At 44.5% G+C, this 23,203-nt stretch overlaps 1 protein-coding gene across 1 annotated transcript in view; it reads right to left on the reverse strand.

The window, feature by feature from the left end:
- Window positions 1–23,203, reverse strand: part of ATXN10 (ataxin 10) — a 154,497-nt gene that overhangs the window by 7,308 nt on the left and 123,986 nt on the right. The window contains exon 10 of the mRNA XM_065887467.1: window positions 19,872–19,935. Coding sequence (XP_065743539.1) covers window positions 19,872–19,935 — 64 coding nt within the window. The remainder of the gene's footprint in view (window positions 1–19,871; window positions 19,936–23,203) is intronic.

A 23,203-nucleotide genomic window follows, 5' to 3' on the forward strand; every position in this document is an offset into this window, starting at 1 on the left:
CTCCAATGAGGCTCTGGCTGCTGCAGGAGGAACCTGTCCAAACACGCCACAGGGGGCACCTGACTGGGGCGAGGCGGGGGCAGAGGAGGGAGGGCAACTTACCTATGACACGGGGCACAGACAAGAGAGGGTCCTCGCGGAGGAAATAAACCTGAAAAACACCGTTAGTGTTCCTGTATGAAGTGCCAACCACTTCTGCAGAGGTGACTCTACCTCCAAATGTTAAGAGAAACTTCGCTATGCAGTAAAGTGCATCCCAGCTCTGCCTTCATCTGCAACGATTCTCTCAACTTCCACGTAAGTCACTCAGTTAAACTACGCACTCCCTCTCACTCAGAAAACTAAAGTGGAAGTCTTCATCGTGCAGACTGTGCACCCGGCCTCCTCTCACGGTGCTGGAAACCAGTGTGTGTTCAGTAACCACCACAAACCACCCTTTGGGCTCCCTCTTCCTTCTCCAAATTGTTGGTCTATCTGATGTCTAATTTCCCTCTGCATTTTTGCATTTTAATACGAGGGCACATCTGTGGTTCAAGTGTTTCAGTGCCGTGCCGACGCGGACTGTTCTAGGTTTTGTAGTGTATCCTAACAGCATTTATAAATCAATGTATGTGTACGCTCTCATTTGCCAATTAACGGCTAATCGCTAATACTGAACACGGTAAAATAAACCCCAACTAACAGAAGAGGGTGGGGGAACAAGTAACTGGCAGATCTGTAAACTGCAGGTTACAGTCTGAAGAACATAAAACAATACTGGTGTTTAATATGTCCTACAAGAAGGAGGAGAGACTTTCAGTCTTTATCGAGGGAAAAAGTCATCTCAGAAACACCACTGCTTTGAAAGCCGAGGCTGCCTTTCGGTCTCTTAAATCTCTAGGGAACTAGAACATCAAAGAAGTGGTACAAAGGCCCAATAAAACACTGCTGAATTTTGACAGAAATATCCTAACATACAAGGGTCAACCAGAGAAATGTCTCTGTGCATAACCTGTTTCTTAAAGATTCTGGAACAAAGGCTCCATTCACTGTCCTCAGTATGCACGACTTGCTTTCCGTCAACCCAACGTCTAAAGGGAGAGATGAGCTGGTCCCAGCTTGAAGGCCCCTCTCGGGAGCCTGAGCCGTCCTTCCATCTCGCCAGGCCCGTCAGCGTCATCACGTGGGCGAAGAGCCGCGGAGCCATGGTCCTCAGCCTGGCCCCTGGCCGGGATGAGCCCTCTGTCCTTCACAAATCCCAGATGGCTAAAGCGCAGGCACCCAAGGTTGGCTGCTGTCACCCCGCCCAGCGAGCCTGTCAGTGTGGCGGTGAAGTAACGGGAAGATGATACCCGCTCGGGTCCGCAGTCACCACGCGCTTCCCACTCCAAAGCGCCTGTGGCCGAGCGAGGGCTGGGCTTGCAGGTACCTCACATCCACCGGGTTTTGTGGTAAAGGATCCTACGGCACCGAAACCAATTTTGTCCATCGCGCATTCTGGAGTCATCTTACTCACCACCTCAAAGCCGGGCGTGGTAAGAGGCAGTCGGTCTGGCGTCTGCCACACAACAGGTCTCATATCAGAACCAACCAAGGCCACTTCTAACTTAAACCACAGGGCCTGGGGCCACCAAGCGGCTCCATGTGTATTTGGGGCAGGGCTCTAATGTCACTTCTGAGACTCCACAGGAGCCACTGCGCGTAACGTGTTCAGCAGAGCCTGGCACATGCCGGGCATGTAGCAGAGGCTCACGACACGGAGCAGGGCCTGTCCCATGGGGGGTCCCCCTCCCCCTCTCCTGGGTCCCCGCACACTATACTGTCACCGTGTCATCCTGAGCCCTTCTATGGAACGCGTGCTCACCTGTGTGCAGGGACTCCGGGCTGGGCCACTGCAGCTCCTGGCGCACACAGGAGGAGGGAAGTTTTAAACACCTCTGGATGAATGCTCCCTGGTGTCTGGCCTCCGTCCTCTAACAAGGGCAGGCACCCCAGTTCTCCCGTCAGATCTGAGCTGTACGTGAGGCATCAATGACACATGCACACAGACCCCACCCCGCGCTACACAACCTCAGCCTTTGGGCTGCAGGGGAGACCTCCTGAGGGAGAGGCTTTCTGGACACAGTAAACTTCTCAAGAAAAGCTACTGCCCCAGAGTCTCAACTCACATCCAGGGGCACTGCCAGCAGTAAGCTGCATTTTGGAGATGGCGCAGAAGGGTGTGATGTAACCTGAGACCCCTGGGCTCTGACGACTGAGAAGCTTATGAAGAGAAGCCAGTGAGAGCCCAGAAGAGACAGAGCCCACTCAAGGCCCTGGCAACCAGGTAGGAGGGTATTTCTATAGTGCTCTGTGCTCTTTGGAGTAAAGGAATCGCTGGCTTGAATGAATTTCTACCTTCCATGTAAGCAAAGCTTTGCCAGAGGAATTAACTTAAGTGTCTCTCATGTAAGCCAAGACTGCCAGTTTATCTGCCTAAAATAATAACAGTAATAATAATAAAAGTAATGACAGCAGCGGGTGTTATCACCTGCAGAGTGTACAACATGTGTCAGGGGCTGTTACAAGCACTCACTGAAAGTATTCAACCTTCACAAACACACCACCTGCAGGAGGTGTTAAAAACCCATCCTACTGATGAGAAAACTCAGACACAGGAGGCTGAGGTCCTGTCCGAGGTCACACACCTGAAGTGGGCGGGCCTGGCTTGGATGCAGGCTCCAGCACCCACCCCACTGCTCCTAAGCCTTCCTCAGGGGCCACAGCCGACGGGAGGACACTTGGGGGAGGCCCAGTGCGGTCCTTCCTCCGGCCAGTCTGACCGCGAGCTTCTGAGCTCTGCCCACACAACAGCAAAGGAGCAGCAGGTTTTATAACACTTGAAACAGAGCCCCTTTCTCTGCAAAGAAATCTCGAAAGATAAGATAAGCTGTCAGGGCTTCCCTGGTGGCGCAGTGGTTGAGAGTCCGCCTGCCGATGCAGGGGACGCGAGTTCGTGCCCCGGTCCGGGAAGATCCCACGTGCCGCGGAGCAGCTGCGCCCGTGCGCCATGGCCGCTGAGCCTGCGCGTCCGGAGCCTGTGCTCCGCAACGGGAGAGGCCGCAACAGTGAGAGGCCCGCGTACAGCAAAAAAAAAAAGATAAGCTCTCAGATACCAGTCAGAGTGACTACCTCTGCAAAACGCCTTTGGAAGTAACAATAAACAGCTCAAAATGAAATTAAAATTTCGAGTAGAGAACGTTAAGTAACCCCATCCAACTATGGAAGATAACTGTTGTTCTAGTACTAATGACATCTGACATTAATAAAGCATAGCCAAGGGTCAAAAATAGTTCTAAGACACAAAGGCTTAAATGAAGAACACAAACAGTGTGGCGCTTCTGGAGGACTTTGGACTCGACAAGACCCAGCAGGTACCAAAGCGTCAGCATCCTACATGTGCCTAAGCATCTGTCAGCACTGTCCTTGGTCCAAATGTCACTAGTCTCCGGGCGTGATGAACTCTATGGGTCACCCAGGCCATGCTGGTGGGCTCTCCACCCCTCCCCCCCTCCCAGCAGCTCCCAGAGAGTCCCCAGTCAAGAGGGGGTGGGGGCTTCCCTGGTGGCGCAGTGGTTGGGAGTCCGCCTGCCGATGCAGGGGACGCGGGTTCGTGCCCCGGTCCGGGAAGATCCCACATGGTGCGGAGCGGCTGGGCCCGTGAGCCATGGCCGCTGAGCCTGCGCGTCCGGAGCCTGTGCTCCGCAACGGGAGAGGCCACAGCAGTGAGAGGCCCGCGTACCGCAAAAAAAAAAAAAACATAAGTATAGGAATAAAAAAAAGTGAACATCTTCATGACACAGGAAATCCAAATGGTCAATAAACCAAATGATCAATAAAAAATCAAAATGTACTTATTACTAATTAGAGTATTTAAAATAACATCACAAGGACATATTATACTCATCAGAATGGCAAAAATTTTTAAGTGACCGCATCAAGTGTCGATAAGGTAAAGGAAAGGGAGCACATATACTGCTGATGGGAGTAAAAACTGGTCCGATCAATTCCAAAAAGAGTTTGGTATCATCTAGAATAAAGCTGAAGATACGCAAGACACAGAGATTCCATTCCTTAAGAAACCTCACGCTCACGTGCCAGGATACATGCATGTATGAAAAAGTTCATAGCAGCATTAACTGTGACAGCCCCAAAGTGGAAATGAGCCACATGTCTGCCAACTGAATGAATGAATAAACGTTGTATCTTCTTGCAATGGAATACTATACGGTAAACTACACGCAACGGTTTGCTTGAATCTCACAATCATGCTTTTGAGTGACAAATGACAAAACAATGCAAGCCATGATTCCATTTATATGAATTTCAAAGACGGCCAACCCAAAGCACACTATGTAGGCCGCATGCACAGGAGCTAACCAGAGGAGGGCAGGGACGCCTGATAAGGAGCTCGGATGGGGAGGGGCTCAGCGAAGTCTGGCAGTGTTTTTCGCCTTGACCTGGGTGTTGGTTACACATGTCTGCTTTACAATTATTTGCAAACAACACACATAGGCTCTTCCCACTTTTCGGTATGCACACTGCATTTCAAGATAAGTACAATTTAAAAAAATCAGGATGACTGAACTTGAAGTTTGGGTTGATTTGCCAAATGGCAATTCACATGTTCCTCAACTAGACAGCCCTAAGAAATACTGCCCCGTAACGCCCCAAAGCTTCTCTGCATTCTGCGGCTCCCACTGTCTCCGTGATTCACAAGTGCTGCCCAGGATGTACAGCCCATGCACAGCCCGGGTGTCTGACGGATTGTGCATCAGAAACTTTCGTTGTCATTTTCTTCTTGAAAACCCATTAGGATTCCCTGGCGCTTCCTAATTACACCCAGAGGAAACACGTGAACAAGAGCTGTGCTAGTTTCTGAAGGTGCTTTAGGACAGAAAGACAGCAGAGTAGCTTTGATTCTGACATATTTTGGTTTCTCTCAAAAACTGGGAAAATGTTTTGACTTTTGAGAGGATTTTCCTATCCTTACCCAGAAAGTGCAGATCTCTCTCTGCATTTGACACTGTCTTCATTCCGTGAGCTTCCATGAGAATGTTAAAATTAGGCCCTTAACTAAGAATGAAGAGCTGGCTCGTCACAGTCACGCGAAGACTCTCCGGCACAGGGCTGGGCCTGTGCTGGAAGCTGCGATCCACCTCGTAGCTTTGCTCTTGCCGGGCTTTTGTCCAGCAGTGAGGCTTTTGCACAGCTCGGGGCCTGCTTTCCGCTGCACTCAGTTAACCCTGAAGAAGAGGTCTGCCCGTTGCCCACACGGCCTTTCCTGGCAGCTCAGAGGCCAGCTGCCGGCGTGGGGAGGGGGCAGGCCCGGGCTCACAGGCCACACGGCCATGCCCCACTCCGGCGGCCCCAGGGGCAAAGGCACCTTGTCTCTACCTCAGAGGAGACGTCCAGACCTGAGGACAGTAAGAATGGAAAAGGCGAGTATGTCTGAAAGTTAGCTTTACTTTTTTATATGTTCTAAGTTTGCGACCGTTATCTAAATGAAGGGGGGGTAATGTGGATCCACAGAGCCATGAGGACAAGAAAGGCCAGAGCACCCGGAGGCCTCCCTGCCCCTGTCACCCCCATGAGGCCGTCAGCTCCAGGCAGAAAGCAGGCCCCGCCTTCCCTTCGAGCTGCTCAGATCCACGAACAAATGTGGGAAAGCTGCCACCAGGGCTGGCACTGGGACAGAGCCAGCCCGGCCGCGCTCCCCCATCACAGCCCATGAGCAGGGCTGCCAGCCTCCTGCCCCGGCGGCTCCAGGGCCCGGCCCTCGGCACCCTTGTCTGTATCCAATTAGGGCCAACCTCATCCCTTCACGGGCTCACTCGCCCAGTAAGGGCTTTTTTAAAAATCTAACGGTTCTAGACGAATAAGTGGTACAGAGAATCCAACGCTTCCTGCTAAGAATGATGACCACAAAGCAGACAGCCAGCCAGTTCCTATTTAACGGTGGTGTGAAATGGCTGTGGCACACCGATGTTTTGACCAGGCCCTTCTCTGTCACTGCTACCTCTGACTAAGGTCATTTCAGGCAAAAATACTGACATTAGTCAGGGTACCTAGAACATGTTTCTCTGCGTCAAACTTCAGCAACCCGACCTCTCAAGTGTCTTGTAAAATATGGATTCTGTGTGGCAGTGCTATGTAAGTACAGTGATTTAAAAACACACGCAAAGTCACTGCTCATTTGAATAAAGAACGCAAACGTAAAAAGAAAAACTGCCAATTAATTAACTTTGTCAGAAAATATATACATCTAAATAACAACGGCAACACTTCTAAAGCCCAAACCACGTGCCGGGAAGTGCTCTGGGCACTCTGCGTGCAGGCAGTCATCCTGCTGTTCTAAATTCAGTGGCTCTTCTGAAGGCAGATCTTCACCCTCGGGGACCACCCTGAGCATGACAGCCGGAGGAGTCTACCTCAACTACAACAGGGCCAGTGAGACAGCCTGGTAATGCCATTTGGGGAAAGAAGTGAGGTAAGATTACCAAGCACTGCAACTCTGGATGTCCTCGTGCTGGTAAACTGTGTGCTGAATGTACTTTCAAAAGGCGTCCGGCACATCCTTTGCAGAGTCAGGCTCCCTGGAATCTGAGTTCAGCCCCACGGGAGGCAGTGTCTGAGGGAAACTGTCATGCAGGTGAATTTTAGGCTGATATTTCAGACTTACTACTTTATGGTCTAATCTATACGTCATATATACAACTTCTGAAATACAGAGTCAAGACTTATAGAAGTTCTTTTAAACTATACTTTATACTATAGAGAGAACCGGGGAGGTGTGCAGAGCGACCATGATGCAAACAGCGTTAGAGAAAAGAATTTTGAAAAACAAGTACTTGGTACACCCAGAGAATGGAATATTCTTCAGCATTACAGAAAGAAAGGAGCTAGCAAGCCATGCCCGGACGTGGAGGGGGCTTACGTGCACTTTACCAAGTGAAAGACGCCAATCTGAAGGCTACGTGCTGTATGATTCCAACTCTGTGACAGTCTGGAAAAGGCAGAAGTATGGAGACAGGAAAAGATCAGTGGTTGCCAGGGTCAGGGGAGGGGCAATGCAGAGGTGGAGCGCAGAGGAGTTTTAGGACAGTGAAACTACTCTGTGTGATACTACAACGATGGAGGCGTGTCATTACGTATTTGTCCAAACCCACAGAATGTACAACATCAAAAGTGGACCCTTAAACTATGGACTCTGGGTAATAATGACGTGTCAACATAGGTTCAACTTCTGTTAAAAAAACAGAAGTGCCCCTCTGCTGGGGGTTACTGATGAGGGAGGCTCTGCATGTGTGAGGGCTGTGGGAAAATGGGAAGTCCCCATACTGTCCTCCCAACTTTGTCATAAGCCTAAAACTGCTCTTAAAAAATAAAGTCGTCAAAAGTTTTTAAAAGAAAACCAAAAGTAATATAACAATAAACAGATGTTTCATATAGTTTCTTTTAGTTTCAAAATTCAAAATACTTAGGCTAGCGAACTCACAACTGCCACGGAAGACTATTAACGCGAAATCATTTAAGCGAGTTATTTCTAACGTGGTTTCCCAGCGACGTTCTTTCCCTAAAGTTTCGCTCATCAGACAGCATTTGTTAAATCAATCAGCCACAGGAGTGGATCCTTAAGAACAAAAATTAATGGCAACAAATGTTCGCAAAAGCTTTGTTTCTGGTTTGAAATTAATTTTATATGGCGGCACTTAAAACACTGATAGTAAAATTAAGAAAACACAGTGTCACCTCAAAGCCAGGTGGCTAAAGTGGCAGCCAGGGAGTCGAAGGGAGCAGCTTCCGAGGACCCTGTCTCACTACTTCTGGTGTGAGGGCGCCTTGCCCCGTCCCCACCCAGGCTGAGTGGGAGCAAGGGTGACGCAGTTCACGCCAGGCACCTCACCTTGGAAAAGGACAGACTCCCATTTTCTACCTTACGTGACAATAAACCTCAAGCAATTGTGCTTTCCATGCAAGTAAACAAGATAGAGCAGGACCGGATGCGTTCTGACCTCCGAGAGGCACGGGGACAGCTGAGCGAGGCAGGCTTGGCAAGACCGACCCAGAGCCCAGGCGAGTGCGCAGGCCTGAGGTCAGCGGGCAGGTGTGCACACCACGCACTCTGGCCTCTCCGTGCGCGTAGGAAACACGCGCGGCTCGGCAGCCTTCACATGCGAACGTTTCAGCGTGCTGACAATAGTTTTCATTTCTAGCCGCTATGATCTTAGGGATGTAAGAAAACGAGAAGCACACAACTAAGAGCTAAGTAGACACCATCTGAAGGAGTACAACCTGAAGTATTTTAGTCTCATTTTAAAAGAGTTGGGACTATTTGCCGAAACACCTGAACAAGGAAACAGAGTCCACTTTTGTGAGAGCCTCCTGCAAGATATGACATCCCACTCCTCCAACTTTCGGCTTCGGGCCCTGGGGAACGAGTTGCTAGGATACCGTAGTTGCTACGTATAACAGGGCTTCTTCCCTCTTTCATTCTGAACACGTTTGTTTATTTATTTATATAGTCAAATCCATCAGGTTTGTGCTCTTTGACTCTTTTAAAAAAATTTTTTGGCTGTGTTGGGTCTTCGTTGCTGTGAGCTGGCTTTCTCTAGTTGTGGCGATTGGGGGCTACTCTTTGTTGTGGTGCGCGGGCTTCTCATTGTGGTGGCTTCTCTTGTTGCAGAGCACGGGCTCCAGGCGCTCGGGCTGCAGTAGTTGTGGCACGCAGGCTCTAGAGCTCAGGCTCAGCAGTTGTAGTACACAGGCTTAGCTGCTCCGTGGCATGTGGGATCTTCCTGGACCAGGGCTCGAACCCATGTCCCCTGCATTGGCACGCAGATTCTCAACCACTGCGCCACCAGGGGAGCCCCTGAACGGGTCTATTTAGATGACGCCTTGGCCTGCATCTGTGTGAGCGTGTGTGGGGTGCAGGGTGGCAGCGTGTTACGCTCTCCTCAGCCTGGGAGTGGCACCTGAGCATCGCCCACCCATAGCCCCTCACTGACTTGCTTCACACAGGGTCCCAGGGAGGCCTCCGCTAACCTGCGAAGTCGTGTGTGCACTTGTTTGCTTTGGACGGGGAGAAAGATTTGGTTTGCACATCTTCAATCACACTAGGTGAGGGTAAGAGAATCAATGAGAGGCTTTAAAAAACCAAATTAAATCACTGGGAAGCCAAACCCAAAGTTTACCTTTTGAAAGCCAAACAGCATTAAGAGGTTTTCTAGTTTTAATTAATGTCAGCTCAACAACTGAACAAATGATCACTGAAGGTTCACCAGCTGTTTAATGCTGGGGACACAGAAGTCAATAGAAGATAGTCCTTCCCCTCCGGAGGAGGAGGAAAGACTGATTTCAGCAGAAAGATTTCTGCTTTGAACGTTAGGATGGGCACAGTAAGATATTAAAAGCAGAAACGTATCATTTTGTGCATACCGCATAAGTACTTCTCCGGTGTGGAAATTCACGGATGCCTTTTATAAACAACATCAAGTTTAGCCAGCTGTGCCATTCTGAAATGTTTAAGGCATTTCCCTGAACGCCTCCCTCTGGTGGCTGCTTGGCAGGCGCAGTCACAAGCTAGACTCCTCATGAAGAAAAAGTATAGAATGGAACGCGTCTCCATGTTTATACTATAATTCCTGCATTCCCCAAGATGTGGCACTGTAGTCCAGAGTTTCCAAAACGCATATGAGAACAGTAAAGATTCTGTGGTGCCCTGCAAGAGAGACACCTGCTTAACACAGGTCCTACATATATGTATTATTTAGAAGCCTTCCCTCATATAATAGCTATTTAAGATACTGCAGAAAAAAAAATGCTTTGGGACACACTGTGGTAACACACAGGGTCCAATGTGGGGTGTGCAATATGATACAGATCCCGCCTAGAATAGACTTTTTTAGAGGGCAAGAGTTACGTATCCAGGTGTTTCCATGTGCTATGTTCACAGAGTGGCAGGGGTAACACAACGGATCTGCAGAAGATCAAGACGAGGGACTCGGGCTCAGTTAAGGGGGACTGTGGGAAAATTCCAGGAGGAAGACACACATGCTCAAGTCTTAGAAGAGGAAGGAGTTGGCCATGGCAGAGGTACCTGTTTTCCAAGGCGGCTACCACCTCAGGGCTTAGGTATCTACCTCGATTATTACCTGAGGCCAAAGCAGAGGAGTGGGTACCACGTGCTAGACACAACAGGATTAATTAACTCAAGGCTGCATCCAACCCATCTGAATGCCCACATGTCCCCCAGGAAAGGGAGACTGGAAGAAACACTGTGAGGGAGTGAAGGAAGCACCTGCAAGGAAGTCTAGACACTTGAACTAGACAATCCTGGGCTCGCACCTTGGTCCTGCCACTCAGGAGCTGGGAGAGCCCGGACCAGCTGCAGTCAGGGAACCAACTCTCGGAGCTTTACTTCTCTCATCTGTAAAATAACAGTTCCCAACAGAGAGGCTTTTGTTAAAAAAAAAAAAACAGTTGGCGTCTCCACCATCGGTTTACTAAGGTTCAGGCTGCTGCACATCCTTGCCGTCACTGGGTGCTGTCAGTCCTCTTACGAGCCATTCTGGTGGGCTCCTTACTGTGGGCTCAATTTGCACTTCCCTGATGAACGATGACGCTGAGCCCTTCTCACACATTTACTGGCCATCTATCTGATTTCCTCTTTCGTGAAATGCCACGGGTCTTTTGTCCATTCTTAAAAACGGAATTACCTTTTCTTTGTTGTTTTGCAGGAGTCCTTTATTTATTATGGGTATGAGTCCTTTGTCAGATATATACAATGCACAAACCTTTTCAAAGTCTTTCTCTTACAGTTAGCGCTTTTCGGTTATAATTTTGATGCCTTGTTTATGAAATCTTTGCCTCTTCTAAGACAAGAACCGTATTCTCTTATGATTCCTTCTAGAAGCTCTTGTGTTTTCCCTTTCACATTAAGGTCTCTGATTCATCTTGAATTAATGTTCATGAATGGGAAGAGGCAGGGGTGGTAGGCATTTTCCCCCCTACGGATATTAAATCGGTCTAGCACCATTTATGGAAAAAGACCAAAAAAAAAAACCCCAAAACCCCCCAAAAGACCATCCTTTTCTGCTCAGCTACAGGGGCGCCTTTGTTGGGCATGTGTTAATCTGTTTGAGGACTCTCTCTTCTGTCCTGTGATATTATTATCATTATTATTTCAGTTTTACCACTGACTCAGTGCAGTCACAGATGAAAATACACCTTTCTCCTAGGCATTAACAGCTGTAACAGGATATTTGTACGAGAACATCTACTTGTTGAGAAACTATAGGCTGAGCACTTTGCAAACATGATGACTTTTCACATTCACCATAACCCTGCGGGGATAGGTCCCATTTTAGATAAATAAGCTAAAACTCACAACAGAGGTTTAAGTGAAGTGTTTAGAGGTTAAGAAGGGGCAGAATCTGCATCTGTCTAGCCCCAGAACCGATGGTCTTGCCACTATGCCATACTTCCCGAACACGAGATCACTGGGGAAATGCTGTTTGGTTACTATTCCTATAAACAGTTACATTTCCGTACACAAGTAAAACTTACAAATGAGGGCTTTCAATAAAAAAAGAAAGAAGGAAACAGAAAGGAAGAAAAAGAAAGAACAGAAAAAAACCCCAACCTTGTTTAGACTCTCATCCTATCCCTGTCCCCTCCCCCTCCAATAAAAACAATATAAAAAAAAAACCCACATCAAGGACAACTGATCAAAACATAGATCAAAAGAGAATCAAGGGAAAACATTTCAAATAAAGCTCAGCTGTTTCTATTTGGAAACAACAACAATAAAAAATCCCACTTGCCACAATAAATGACAAATAAGAAATGGACCCTGTGGTAGCGGAGCTGGAATTTTCCGATGGCATCTGCTACTGTGTCATTACTGCGGGTCTCCGCAAGGGAGCCGGCGAGTGAACAGCTGGTCTTGTGTCCCTGACGCAGCAGCCGTCGCGGAGCGCTGTCCTTTGGGGTGAAGCACCCCTTTGAGATGCTGTCTTTTCCCTGGAACTAGAAACCCCAGTCAGTCTCTAGAAGCCACCTCCAAGAGATGGGACAGTAAGCCTCCTAGCCCTGTTCTCAGCCTGGGAGAGTTTTCAGCCACCTTGAAATTCCTAATCCCCAAGTAAAGAGGAAGTCTTTCATAAGGTCCAAACCACAGACTGCCCACGGGGAACAAGGACTACTACCCTAAGGTAACACGAGCCCTCACTCCCACCCACCCCGTGGAGGACGCGTGAGTACACGGACGCAGCCAGTCCAGGCGGGGTGATCAGAGAACGGAGGTATTTTTGTTAACTGACGTTTACTATCTCTGCACTGATTCCTAGCCTAGGCATATCCGAAATATCTATTGCTTTTTAACACAAAATACTGAAATTAAAGTTCAATGAAAGCTTGACTGGTGTGAGTTATTAGAAGGGGTTAAACCAAACCAAGCTGAAATAGTATCACTGCCAAACCACGCTTATTCAATTCACAAGAGAATCATCAAACCCATGGGAGAAATTTCTCCTGTGCTTTGAACCACCCCTCACCCACCAAACACACACACACACACACACACACACACACACACACACACACACACCCCTTCCTCAAGCTGCTGCTTTTTCATGCATTTGTTCACTGTTTTACTCTGTCACCTACCCATCTAAGAAATATTTATTGGACATTTACTATGCACCTGACAGCAACATATTATACTTAGGTGAAAAACAGAAAAAATGGCCCCTGCCATATGGGCCTTGGCCTAGAGGGTAATTAAGACATAAATGCACAAATATTCATCCAGTTACAGACTGTGATAAGCTGAAGGAACAGAGCAGGTTCTAGGAGGGGTCAACTGGCAAGGCCTCCCTGAGGAAGAGACGAGGAAGGTGGACATGGAGACGAGGAGGACTGAGCCAGGGGAGAGAGTCCAGGCTGAGAGACGAGCATTAACGACTGCCTTGAGGTGAGAAATCAGACAGATCTGAGACACAAAAAACGAAGAGTCTCTGGGGAATGCTAGAAAAGGGAGACCGGGAGGAGCTTCAAGATGGCGGAAGAGTGAGACGCGGAGATCACCTTCCTCCCCACAGATACACCAGAAATACATCTACACGTGGAACAACTCCTACAGAACACCTACTGAGCGCTGGCAGAAGACTTCAGACTTCCCAAAAGGCAAGAAAGTCCCCACGTACCTGGGTAGGGCAAAAGAAAAAATAAAAAAGGAAGAGCGCTCTGGAGGTAAATGAAAAGGCAGGTAGGCAAGACCACACAGGACCTCTCAGGACGTGCTGGAGCCTGTGGATTTATTCTCAGGACAATGGACAGGCTTGGAGGTTTCGTAAATGGGCAGGTTTATGAGGGATGGTGTGGGGCAGGGAGAGTCAAGAGGCAGAGAGGTATGGCCCTATTTTGGTTTTAAAAGACTGCACTGAATGGATGGGGAATAAATATCACCGCAACACAACAAAACCAGAAACTGAAAGATGAGTTAGGAAGCTACTGCTGACATCCGGGCCAGGGGTGAGGTGCGTATGGACCGGATGGTAGCAGTGGAGATGAAGGGAAATGGGGGGATTTGGGATGTATTCTGGAGGGAGAATCAACAAGACTTGGTGACACTTTAGCGGCAAGAGAGTAAAAAACAGCATCATGAGTGACTCCCAGGTTTCTGACCTGAGCGACTAGATGGATGGAGATATTCCCACATTTATTGAAAAAGACAGGGGAGAATTTTGCAGAGATACTAATAGGTTAACTTTGGACATCCTAGGCTTGGGATGTCAGTAAGATATGCAAGCAAAATGTTAAGCAGGGTGTCAGAGACATACGCCTGAGACTCAGAAGAGAGGTCTGTCTAGAGGTTACATCTGGTAGACAAAGGTGAACAGATGATGTTTAAAGCCTTCAGAATACCCAGAATACAACTTCATCTCCCATCTCCATGGCTACCAGCCTGACCCAGGCCACTGTCATCTCCTGCCTGCATGATGTCAACAGCCTCCCTACAGGATTCCCTGTCATTCCACGGGCCCAGAATAGTGTCTGGGACATAAAAGGTGTTCAATAAGCATTGAATGAATAAACGAATAAAGGAATAAATGGGTGAGATTCTTTAGGGAGAAAACGTAGAGTGAGAAGAGAGAGCCTGAGCTCTGGAATGTCCAGGAGAACTCCAACGTTTAAAAGTCGTGTAGAAGAGGGAGAAACAACAGAGAATAAGGAGAAGGAGCCAGGAAGACGTGAAAAAAAAACAAGAGGAGGTACCATCATGAAAGAAAAACGTGTTATGTTAAGGAGGAAGTGATGAGATCTGTTGAACTGAGTTTTAATATGATGAGAACTGCAAAGCATCCATTGACTCTGAAAATTCAGAGGTGACTGGTGACAAAAGGCAAATGATGAAGCTTATGAACACATTCATCTGTCTATATTCTCCTTTGAAATTATTCCCTTTCTCAATAAATGTGGGAATAACTCCATCCATCTAGTTGCTCAGGTCAGAAACCTGGGAGTCACCTGTGATGCTGTTTCTTTTTTATTCTCCCGCCTCTGAAGTGTCACCAAGTCTTGTTGACTCTCCTTCTAGATTATGTCCCAAATCCATCCAACAAAAAGGGTAAAGTAGAGACACTCTGGCATGGAGGATACCAGATGCAGAGGGTGCAGATACCATGCTGGAAATACTAGAATTAAGTCAAAGTATACATATTACAACAATGAGATCCTGTAGCTATCACAACAAAATGCTGGAATGAGGCATACATTTTCAAACAAACTCATATGGTTCCTCACCCATGAACCCACTTTAAAGGAAATTCTGAAAGAAGGACTTCAGGCCGAAGGAAAATGATCCCAGGCGGACAGACAAAGCTATAAGAAGGGGTGAAAGGCAGGAAAGCAGTACAAATGTGGATAGATCTAAATGAACACTGACGTTATAGAACTACGATAATAACATCTTACAGAGTTGTAAAAATAGAATAAAAATATATAACAACAGCAGCATATAAATTGGGGGGTGCTGAGTGGTCCTGTATTATCTGGGAAGGGGGTAAAGGTCTGAAAAACATTAGATTTTCCTCAGTCTAGGATGCATGTTGTAATTTCCCAGGGCACTATTAACAGAATAGAAAAAAAGAATTAAAAACTTTTAAACCAGAAAAAGATAAACATTGAACAATATAAAACAATCAATCCAAAAGAAAGAGAGAAAAATAAAATAAAATAGAAAGCAAACCAGAGTAGCTTAAATACAAACACATCAGTAATTACAGTAAATATAAACGGGCTAAATGCAATAGATAAAAGGCAAAGAAACTAGATTAAGAAAAAATCAACTATGCTGTTTACAACAAACACCTCTGACACAGAAAGACTGAAAATAAAAGGACTGTAAAGGTTTATACCATGTAAATACCAACCAAAAGTGAGATAAAGTAGCTGTATTAGTAACAGGCAAAAAGCATTTTGAGAGATACAGAGGGTCACTTTACAGTGACAACAGGGATATTTTTCAAGACCTGTTATACACCTTAGTCTAATAATGTTGTCTCAAAATATATAAAGAAAGATGTTATATAACTAAAAGGAGAAATTTAGAGAAATCTATAATCGTAGGCTGGTATTTTAAAACATTTCTCTCCACAACCAATAAACCAAAGTAGACAAAAATATCACTAAAAATGTAAAAATTTTACAGACTTGACCTAAAAAAACTGTACTCCACTACTAGAGAATAGATGTGATTTCCAAGCACACACACAACAGTTGCAGAAACTGACCATACACTGGGTCATCGAGCAAGTCTTAATAAATTTCATAGGACAAAGAACATCAATATGTGCTCTTTGATCATAATGAATTTATGTTAGAAATCAATCTCCAAAAGATAATTCTTATTTGTTCAGAATTTAAGAAATGCATTTCTAAATAATCCATGGGTCAAAAAAAAAACATAATAGAAATTAGAAAACACTTGAAATGCATGATAACCAAAATAATACATACTAAAATCCACGCAAAGAAGCTATAAAAATACACAGAGAGGAATAAAAGCTGAAAAGTAATAATCCTAAATAAATGGACAGATATACCATGTTCATGGGTTAGAAGACTCAGATGTCAATTCTCATTACATTGATTTTAGCCAAAGCAATCTCAATGAGTAATTCAACATGTGGGGATTTTACACTGTTTTTGTTGGTGGTGATTTCATGTGTGTACATGTGTGTAAGCACACGTGTGCACAAAAACTCACAAGTGTGAATGTATAGAATGTGACTAGCTGGTTTAAAATTTTTTATGGGCAAATACAAATGACCAAAAATAGCCATAATACTCTTAAAAAAGAAGAAACAAGCTGGAAGGACTCACTCGACATATCAAGATATGTTAGAAAGTGACAGTACTTAACACCATAGTAGTGGTACAGGGATAGAACACAGAGATCAATGGAAAGGAAAAGAGAGTCCAGACTCACACATATATGGACACCTGACTTACGATACGACTGGCATTACAGTAGACAATGTGTGTTCTTTTCAATAACTGGGATGGGATAATTGCGTGTCCATATGGAAAAACATAGAAATAGACCCCTAACTCACACCATACAAAAAAATCAACTCCAAGTGAACTATAGACCTAAATATAAAAGGTATCAATGCTCTGTGGTGACCTAAATGGGAAAGAAATTCAAAAAAGAGGGGATATATGTATACGTATAGCTGATTCACTTTGCGGTACAGTAGAAACTAACACAACATTGTAAAGCAACTATACTCCAATAAAATTTTAAAAAATAAATAAAAAGATAAAAATATGAAGTATTCAGAAGATAATACAGATTATCATCATGACCTGAGGGTATGAAAATATTTCTTTAACAAGATACACACCTAAAAAACTAACCATAAAGAAAAAGTGATAAATTTGACTAAAAGTTAAGAACTTCTGTTAATTAAAAAAAAAAAAAAGCTATAAAGGGAATGACAAGATAAGTCATAGAACAAGGGAAAGGAAATATTAGCAACACATGTAGCTGACAAAGAACTTCTATCTAGAATATATAAAGATCTATTACAAACAAATTATAAAAAGATAACCCAATGAAAAAATGGGCAAAAGGTTTTGATCAAGCACATTTTACACACACACACACACACACACAATCCAAATGGTAAATAAACATTTTAGAAGATGCTCAGCCTCACCAGTCATGCAGGCAACAGAGCAAATGGGATCGTAACTATAGCGGGAGCATGAGGGAGGGAGGAGAGGAGGTGGTATACAAGAGCTAAATCCTAGTGTCATAACAAAGTAAACAGGTAACATCAAGATGTGATATATCAAGAAACAGCAGCGAAGCATATTACTTAGTTACAGAAAAGCAACTACTAGAAGAAAGAGCCGAGAGAGTGAACTGCAAAGTGTGGAGGGTGGAGCCAGAGAACTCACTCCCCCATTCTACACCTTCTGGCATTAAAAAAAAAAAAACAAACAGATTTATTATTTTGATGAATAAAAAATATAGGAAAGAAAAAAAACATATGAATGGGGGTGGGGGAGTGAGTGAGAGGTAAGGAGGCAAGGTCAGGGAAATTAAATAATTGTTGGGAAAACCTGCCTGAGAGCAGGAGCTGAGAAACAGTGTGGAGGAGGAACATGGGGCGGATTTACCCTGTGATCTGTATTATGGCCCTATTTGCTCTGGCTACTAGGGAGGCCAGGTTTTAACTTATGGCTCACATCTAAAAATTGAATCCCGAGGCTATAATACTTCTTCATTTCTGACCATTCAGCCATCATTCTCCCTTTGCTCTCATATTTTGGTATGTGTCTCATATCTTGTTAAGTGTATTTTGTACGTCTTGAAAATCTAGTAGGTTTATAAACAAAAGTCCAAGGAGTTACTAGATGTACATAACACGAAACATGTAACATTTTGCCTCTTCTTGACAATTTAAAGGAGATTCTGGAAGCTTGCAATGCTTCATTAATTATCATTTAAAAAAACATTTATCTATGTAGATTGTCCATCTATATTTTTTCAATTTATAATTCTTAGTAATTTCTCCACTACGTGAATATGTTACTGTGCTTTCTCTGTACGTGTTCTGTTCCCTCCCAGTGACTTACAAGGAGGCAGTTTAGGAAAGCAGCTAAGAATCAGGTACACACCAAGTTTAAATTCTGGGTCTGACCTTCAGGACAAGTCACTAAGGCTCTCTCAGTTTATCTTCTCACTCACAAATAGGGCGGATAAGGATAACAGTATCTGCTTCACAGTGTTGTCATGTATGTAAATCCACAGTAAGGACTCAATAAATGTTGCCTGAAAGAAGTGAATGAATGAATGAATGAATATCCGGCAAGGAGGATGCCAACATAGAAGACTCTGTAAGCATGAGCCACATGCAGCCTATCTGCAGAACTATGATGTGCTGTGTGCAACAGCCTTTTAAGTTTTTGGTCTTTGCTAAAGGCCAAAGATTAGCAATAAAAACCTTTTCTCACTAGAAGGTCAATTCAGGGAATATAAGAGTAAAGCTGGGTGAATTTCTTTGTTCTCAATAAATCATCTTTTTCATCAGGAAATGCAACACCTGCAGTTACACCTGAACGTTCTTTTACTGCTTTCCTGTGACAGAAAGCTTTCTTCTTTTTCCTTTCCTTTTTTGGGGCTAAAATATTTCAAAACTCTCCAATGAGCACAGCCTGTGGTGCCTGACCATAATGCAATGCAGTGAACCGACTGTGTTTTACCTTGAACAAAAAAGTCTTCTGAGGCTGTTTATTTGTCTTTCCCTGACTGAGCTTATAAGCTATCATGCTCTTTAAAATAGGAGATTTTCTTCTATTGCTAATCAGACAAATGACAGTATCTTTAGCACAAATAATAAGCATTTCTCAATCTACTTACTTTGAAACACATGATTTTCATCAGCTCCTTTTCTCTTCTTGACAGAAACCACAGTGAGCATCTTAAAAATAGAATTCCCCTCCTCCTCGGTCTCCCATAGGGTTACAGTCTCAAAGTCCTTGCAATGGCCTTATTCACCCCTGCCCCCCACCTGCAATAGGCACAAGGCCACACAGTAGCCAGGGCAAGGGACTGGGCTGAGTTGGATTCTCACCAGGGAAGGTCTTGAAGTTAATCAGATTACCTCTCAAACTTAGCAGGCTGTACCCAGTCCCTGGCTCCTCATCACTGTACTAGATCAGTTTCTGACAGGGCAAGACCTTGGCTGGTGGAGTGCGGGGGAAGAAGCAAGTTCCCTGCAGAACACCTTCCAGAAGGGTGGTCAAACCAGGTAAGGGCAAGAGCCAGAGCCCCCAGCATCACTAACAGAGGGTCGCAAGACCGTACCCAACCAAAACCAGAATCCGGAGCCACTGAAACGTTTCTCCCCATTCCTGAGGTCTCAGAGGCCTCTGGAATGGTTCTTCCAGAGGACTGGATACCTCAAATCTCCACAGAAAAAAACGTAAGCTTCTTCACATTTACTCCAGGGACACATAGTGTTTGGAAAGGTGACATCAGTGACATGCAGCGAACACAGGGGCCATGGACGAGCTTCTGCCTCAGAGTCTTAAGGCACTCTGTAGCAGAAGGCTGGTTCAGAATGTCCTAGTCACCTCGAAAACTTGAGCTCACTACACTGCACAGACCGCAGGAGGGACCCTCCAGCCCCGAACCCTGAGAACGTGGCTTAGTTCTTAGGAACGGGCCACCAAGAAAGCCAGCCAGCTGCCTCCTGGATGAATACCAGGCAAGGGCCTTGTTCCGCTAAGGCCCCCGAGGGTGAACTAACGCTTGTGAGTCACATCAAGGATACAGGGGTTTTTGTCATCGATGCTACAGCTGTCCAGGATCAGGGCGATGCCATCCAGCTCGTTCACCTACGAAGAACAGAGAAGACAAATTGACACGCTGAAACAGCCTGGGAAGGGCTGGAGATTATAGGTGATCTGTTGCTCCTTTTTTATTTCCTTACTCCCTGCTATAATTATACTGTTTGTGCAATTACCTGAAACACCTATATCAATCCAGAAATATTTAAAAACAGACATAAACAAAAAGTGATACTTTTTCCTTTCACCCTTCCTCAAAAATGTCGGGCAACTGGACAGCCATATAAAAAAGTATAATTGGGATGAATTGGGAGATTAGCTTTGACATAAATACACTACCATGTGTAAAACAGATAGCTGGTGGGAACCTGCAGTACAGCACAGGGAGCTCAGCTCCGTGCTCCGTGCTCTGTGACGACCTAGAGGGGTGGGATGGGGGTGGGGTGGGAGGGAGGTCCAAGAGGGAGGGGATATGTGTATGCATATGGCTGAAAAAGTTAGATCAAAAATAAAGGAAAAAAAAAGTATAATTAAACAACACTGCAAACCAACTATACTTCAATAAAATTTCTTTAAAACGTATAAAAGTGGATCTCTTCCTAACATTATTCACCAGGATATACTACAAGTGAGTCTCAGTTTATTGGTAAGTGAATTCTTTTTCTAAGCCAGAAGCAGGGAAAACATCTCTAACTACAGCTCAAAATCCAGAAGCAACAGAGAAAGGTTTTAAAATTTGACTACATTTTTAAAAAAGGCAAATTGAAAGCTGTAAAAATTATCTGAAAGATGTCACAGGTAAAGGGTTAATATTTTAATATATACAGAGCTTGTAGAAACTGAGAAAAGACCAACAATCCAACAGATAAATGGATAAAACACATGAACATAAATGGCACAGAAAAAAAGAAATGCGGATGGACTACAGAGATATCAGAATCTGCTCAACTGTGCTCCTGATGAGATGCAGGCAAATTATGATACCATTTCTCAGCTGCCAGAAGCGCGAGTCACCACGTGTGACAACACACGCTGCTGGTAAGGTGACGGGAAACGGCACCCTCAGACACTGCTGGAGTGAATGCGAAGTGGCACGATCCCTATGGGAGGCAACTGGACAATACGCAGCAAAATCACATGTGTTATGTACTCTTTGGCCCAGTAATCCCATTTCTAGGATCAAAAATACAGTGTCACATGGAATTATGTTTGTACAAGGTTATTTACTTCAGCACAGCTTACACTTCTATAAGACTTCTATTGAGGTATAATTCACATACCATAAAACTCACCCATTTATATACAATTCAGCGGATTTTAGCATATTCCCAAAGCTGTCTCACTATCACCACTATCTTAGAACGTTTTCATTACCCCCAAGAGAGTTTTTAAACTGGGCTGACAGGGCAAGACCTTGCCTTGTCAAGAGAGTTTTAAAAGAGAATTTTTAAACTCCATTCCCATCAGCAGTCACTCTTATTTCTCCCTCTCTCCAACCCTTAGCAACTACTAACCCACTTTCTGTATCTATGGGTTTGCCTATTCTGGGCGTTTCATACACATGGACTCATTCAGTATGTGACTGGCTTCTTTCACTTACCTTAATGCTTCCAAGGTTCATCTATGTTGAAGCATGTATCAGCATGCTGAATAATAATATTCTAATGTCTGCATATGTATTTCAGTTTCCATTCATCCACTGACACACATTTGAAGTGTTTCAAACTTTTGGCTATTATGATAACGCTGTTACAATCTTTCATGTACCTATTTTTGAATGGATATATGTATTCAATTCTCTGGCCATATACCGAGGAGTGGAATTGTTTAGTCATATGGTAACTCTATATTTAACATTTTGAGGAACTGCTTGACTGTTTTTCAAAGCGGCTGCACCATCTTACATTCCACCAGCAATGTATGAGGGTTCCAATTTCGTTACATCCTTGGTAACACTGTCTTTTATTTTAGCCACCCTAGTGGATGTGAAGTGGTACGTCACTGTGGTTTTGATTTGCATTGCTCTGAGGAGTAATGATGTTGAATGTAGCACAATTTACAAGAAAAATCCTGTAAACAACTCAAGCATCCATCGATATAGGCTCGTTGAATAAACCACGATCACTAACGTAATGCTATGGAGATATCAGGATACAATGGTAAGTGAAAAAAGCAGAGTGCAGAACAGGATTATATGTGAAGCTTTTGTGTAATAAAGGAGGAGAAACAGATGATTTTTTATATTAAAAAAAATGAAGGGTTAAATAAAAAACTAATAATGGTTATTTACAGAGCAAAGCAGAGACTGAAGTGGACGAAACAGGAACAGAGGTGAGACCTCTGTGAATGTACCCGGTCGTACAATTTTGACTTTGGGATCCTGTATATGTTTTATGAAATTTTTGAAATTAAGTTTATAATACATGTAACTAGACTTACTGTGGTGACTATCTCACCATATATACAAATACTGAATCATTATGTCGTACACCTGAAATTAACATACTGTTATATGTCGATTACAGCTCAATTCTGAAGAAATGAATTTATAAAGTTATAAAAACAGAAAATGGAAACAAATTAATCCGACAACATGTGAAACAAAGACAATTACTTCACAGAACTGAAACAGTATTTTGATGGGACGTCCCCAGGGAGCTGTGTCCTGAGCTCAGATGGAACTGCAGTCCCACAGCTGCACGAGGTCGTCTCAGCACCATTAACACTGGGATTAGCATTCTGAACCCTCATTCCTAGATCTAGTTTAAAGAAAATGGGTAATTTATGTCATTAGGAACCAAGATTCTTAGCATAAAAAAGAAGTATCAAATCAAAGTAGTTTACATTTCAATTAGAAATACTAGCATGAACTCATGATACATTCTTCTCTTTTCTTTCTAAAAAATGTTTACTTCCTAGCTGTTTACTGAAAAGGCACAGAAGCAAAGACAAGCCAGTAGCAATGAACATTCCCAACATGACTTAAGGATTCTAACCACCATGGTCCAACTGAAAGAAACCAGATCTCCAGTTGGCTGTGATACAGAGACTTGCTGAAGGCAGGAAAGAAGAGAAGAAATCTAATTCCTATAAATTTCCCGAGGCACTGGAAGGTGGTTAATGAACTGCTATTTAACAGACATCCAGCATCTACCAGGCAATGACAGACACTTAAATGACTTCCCTTAATTCTGACAATGCCAGGGTAAGTATTACTGGTTCCATTTTACAGACAAAGAAACTGAGGCTCAAAAGTTAGGTACTCTCCCCATGGCCACTTAAACTAACAAGTGCTTTTCAAAGTGAGGTCTGGAGA

This window comes from Phocoena phocoena, chromosome 11 (assembly GCF_963924675.1).
Source record: "Phocoena phocoena chromosome 11, mPhoPho1.1, whole genome shotgun sequence".
Taxonomy (NCBI): domain Eukaryota; kingdom Metazoa; phylum Chordata; class Mammalia; order Artiodactyla; family Phocoenidae; genus Phocoena; species Phocoena phocoena.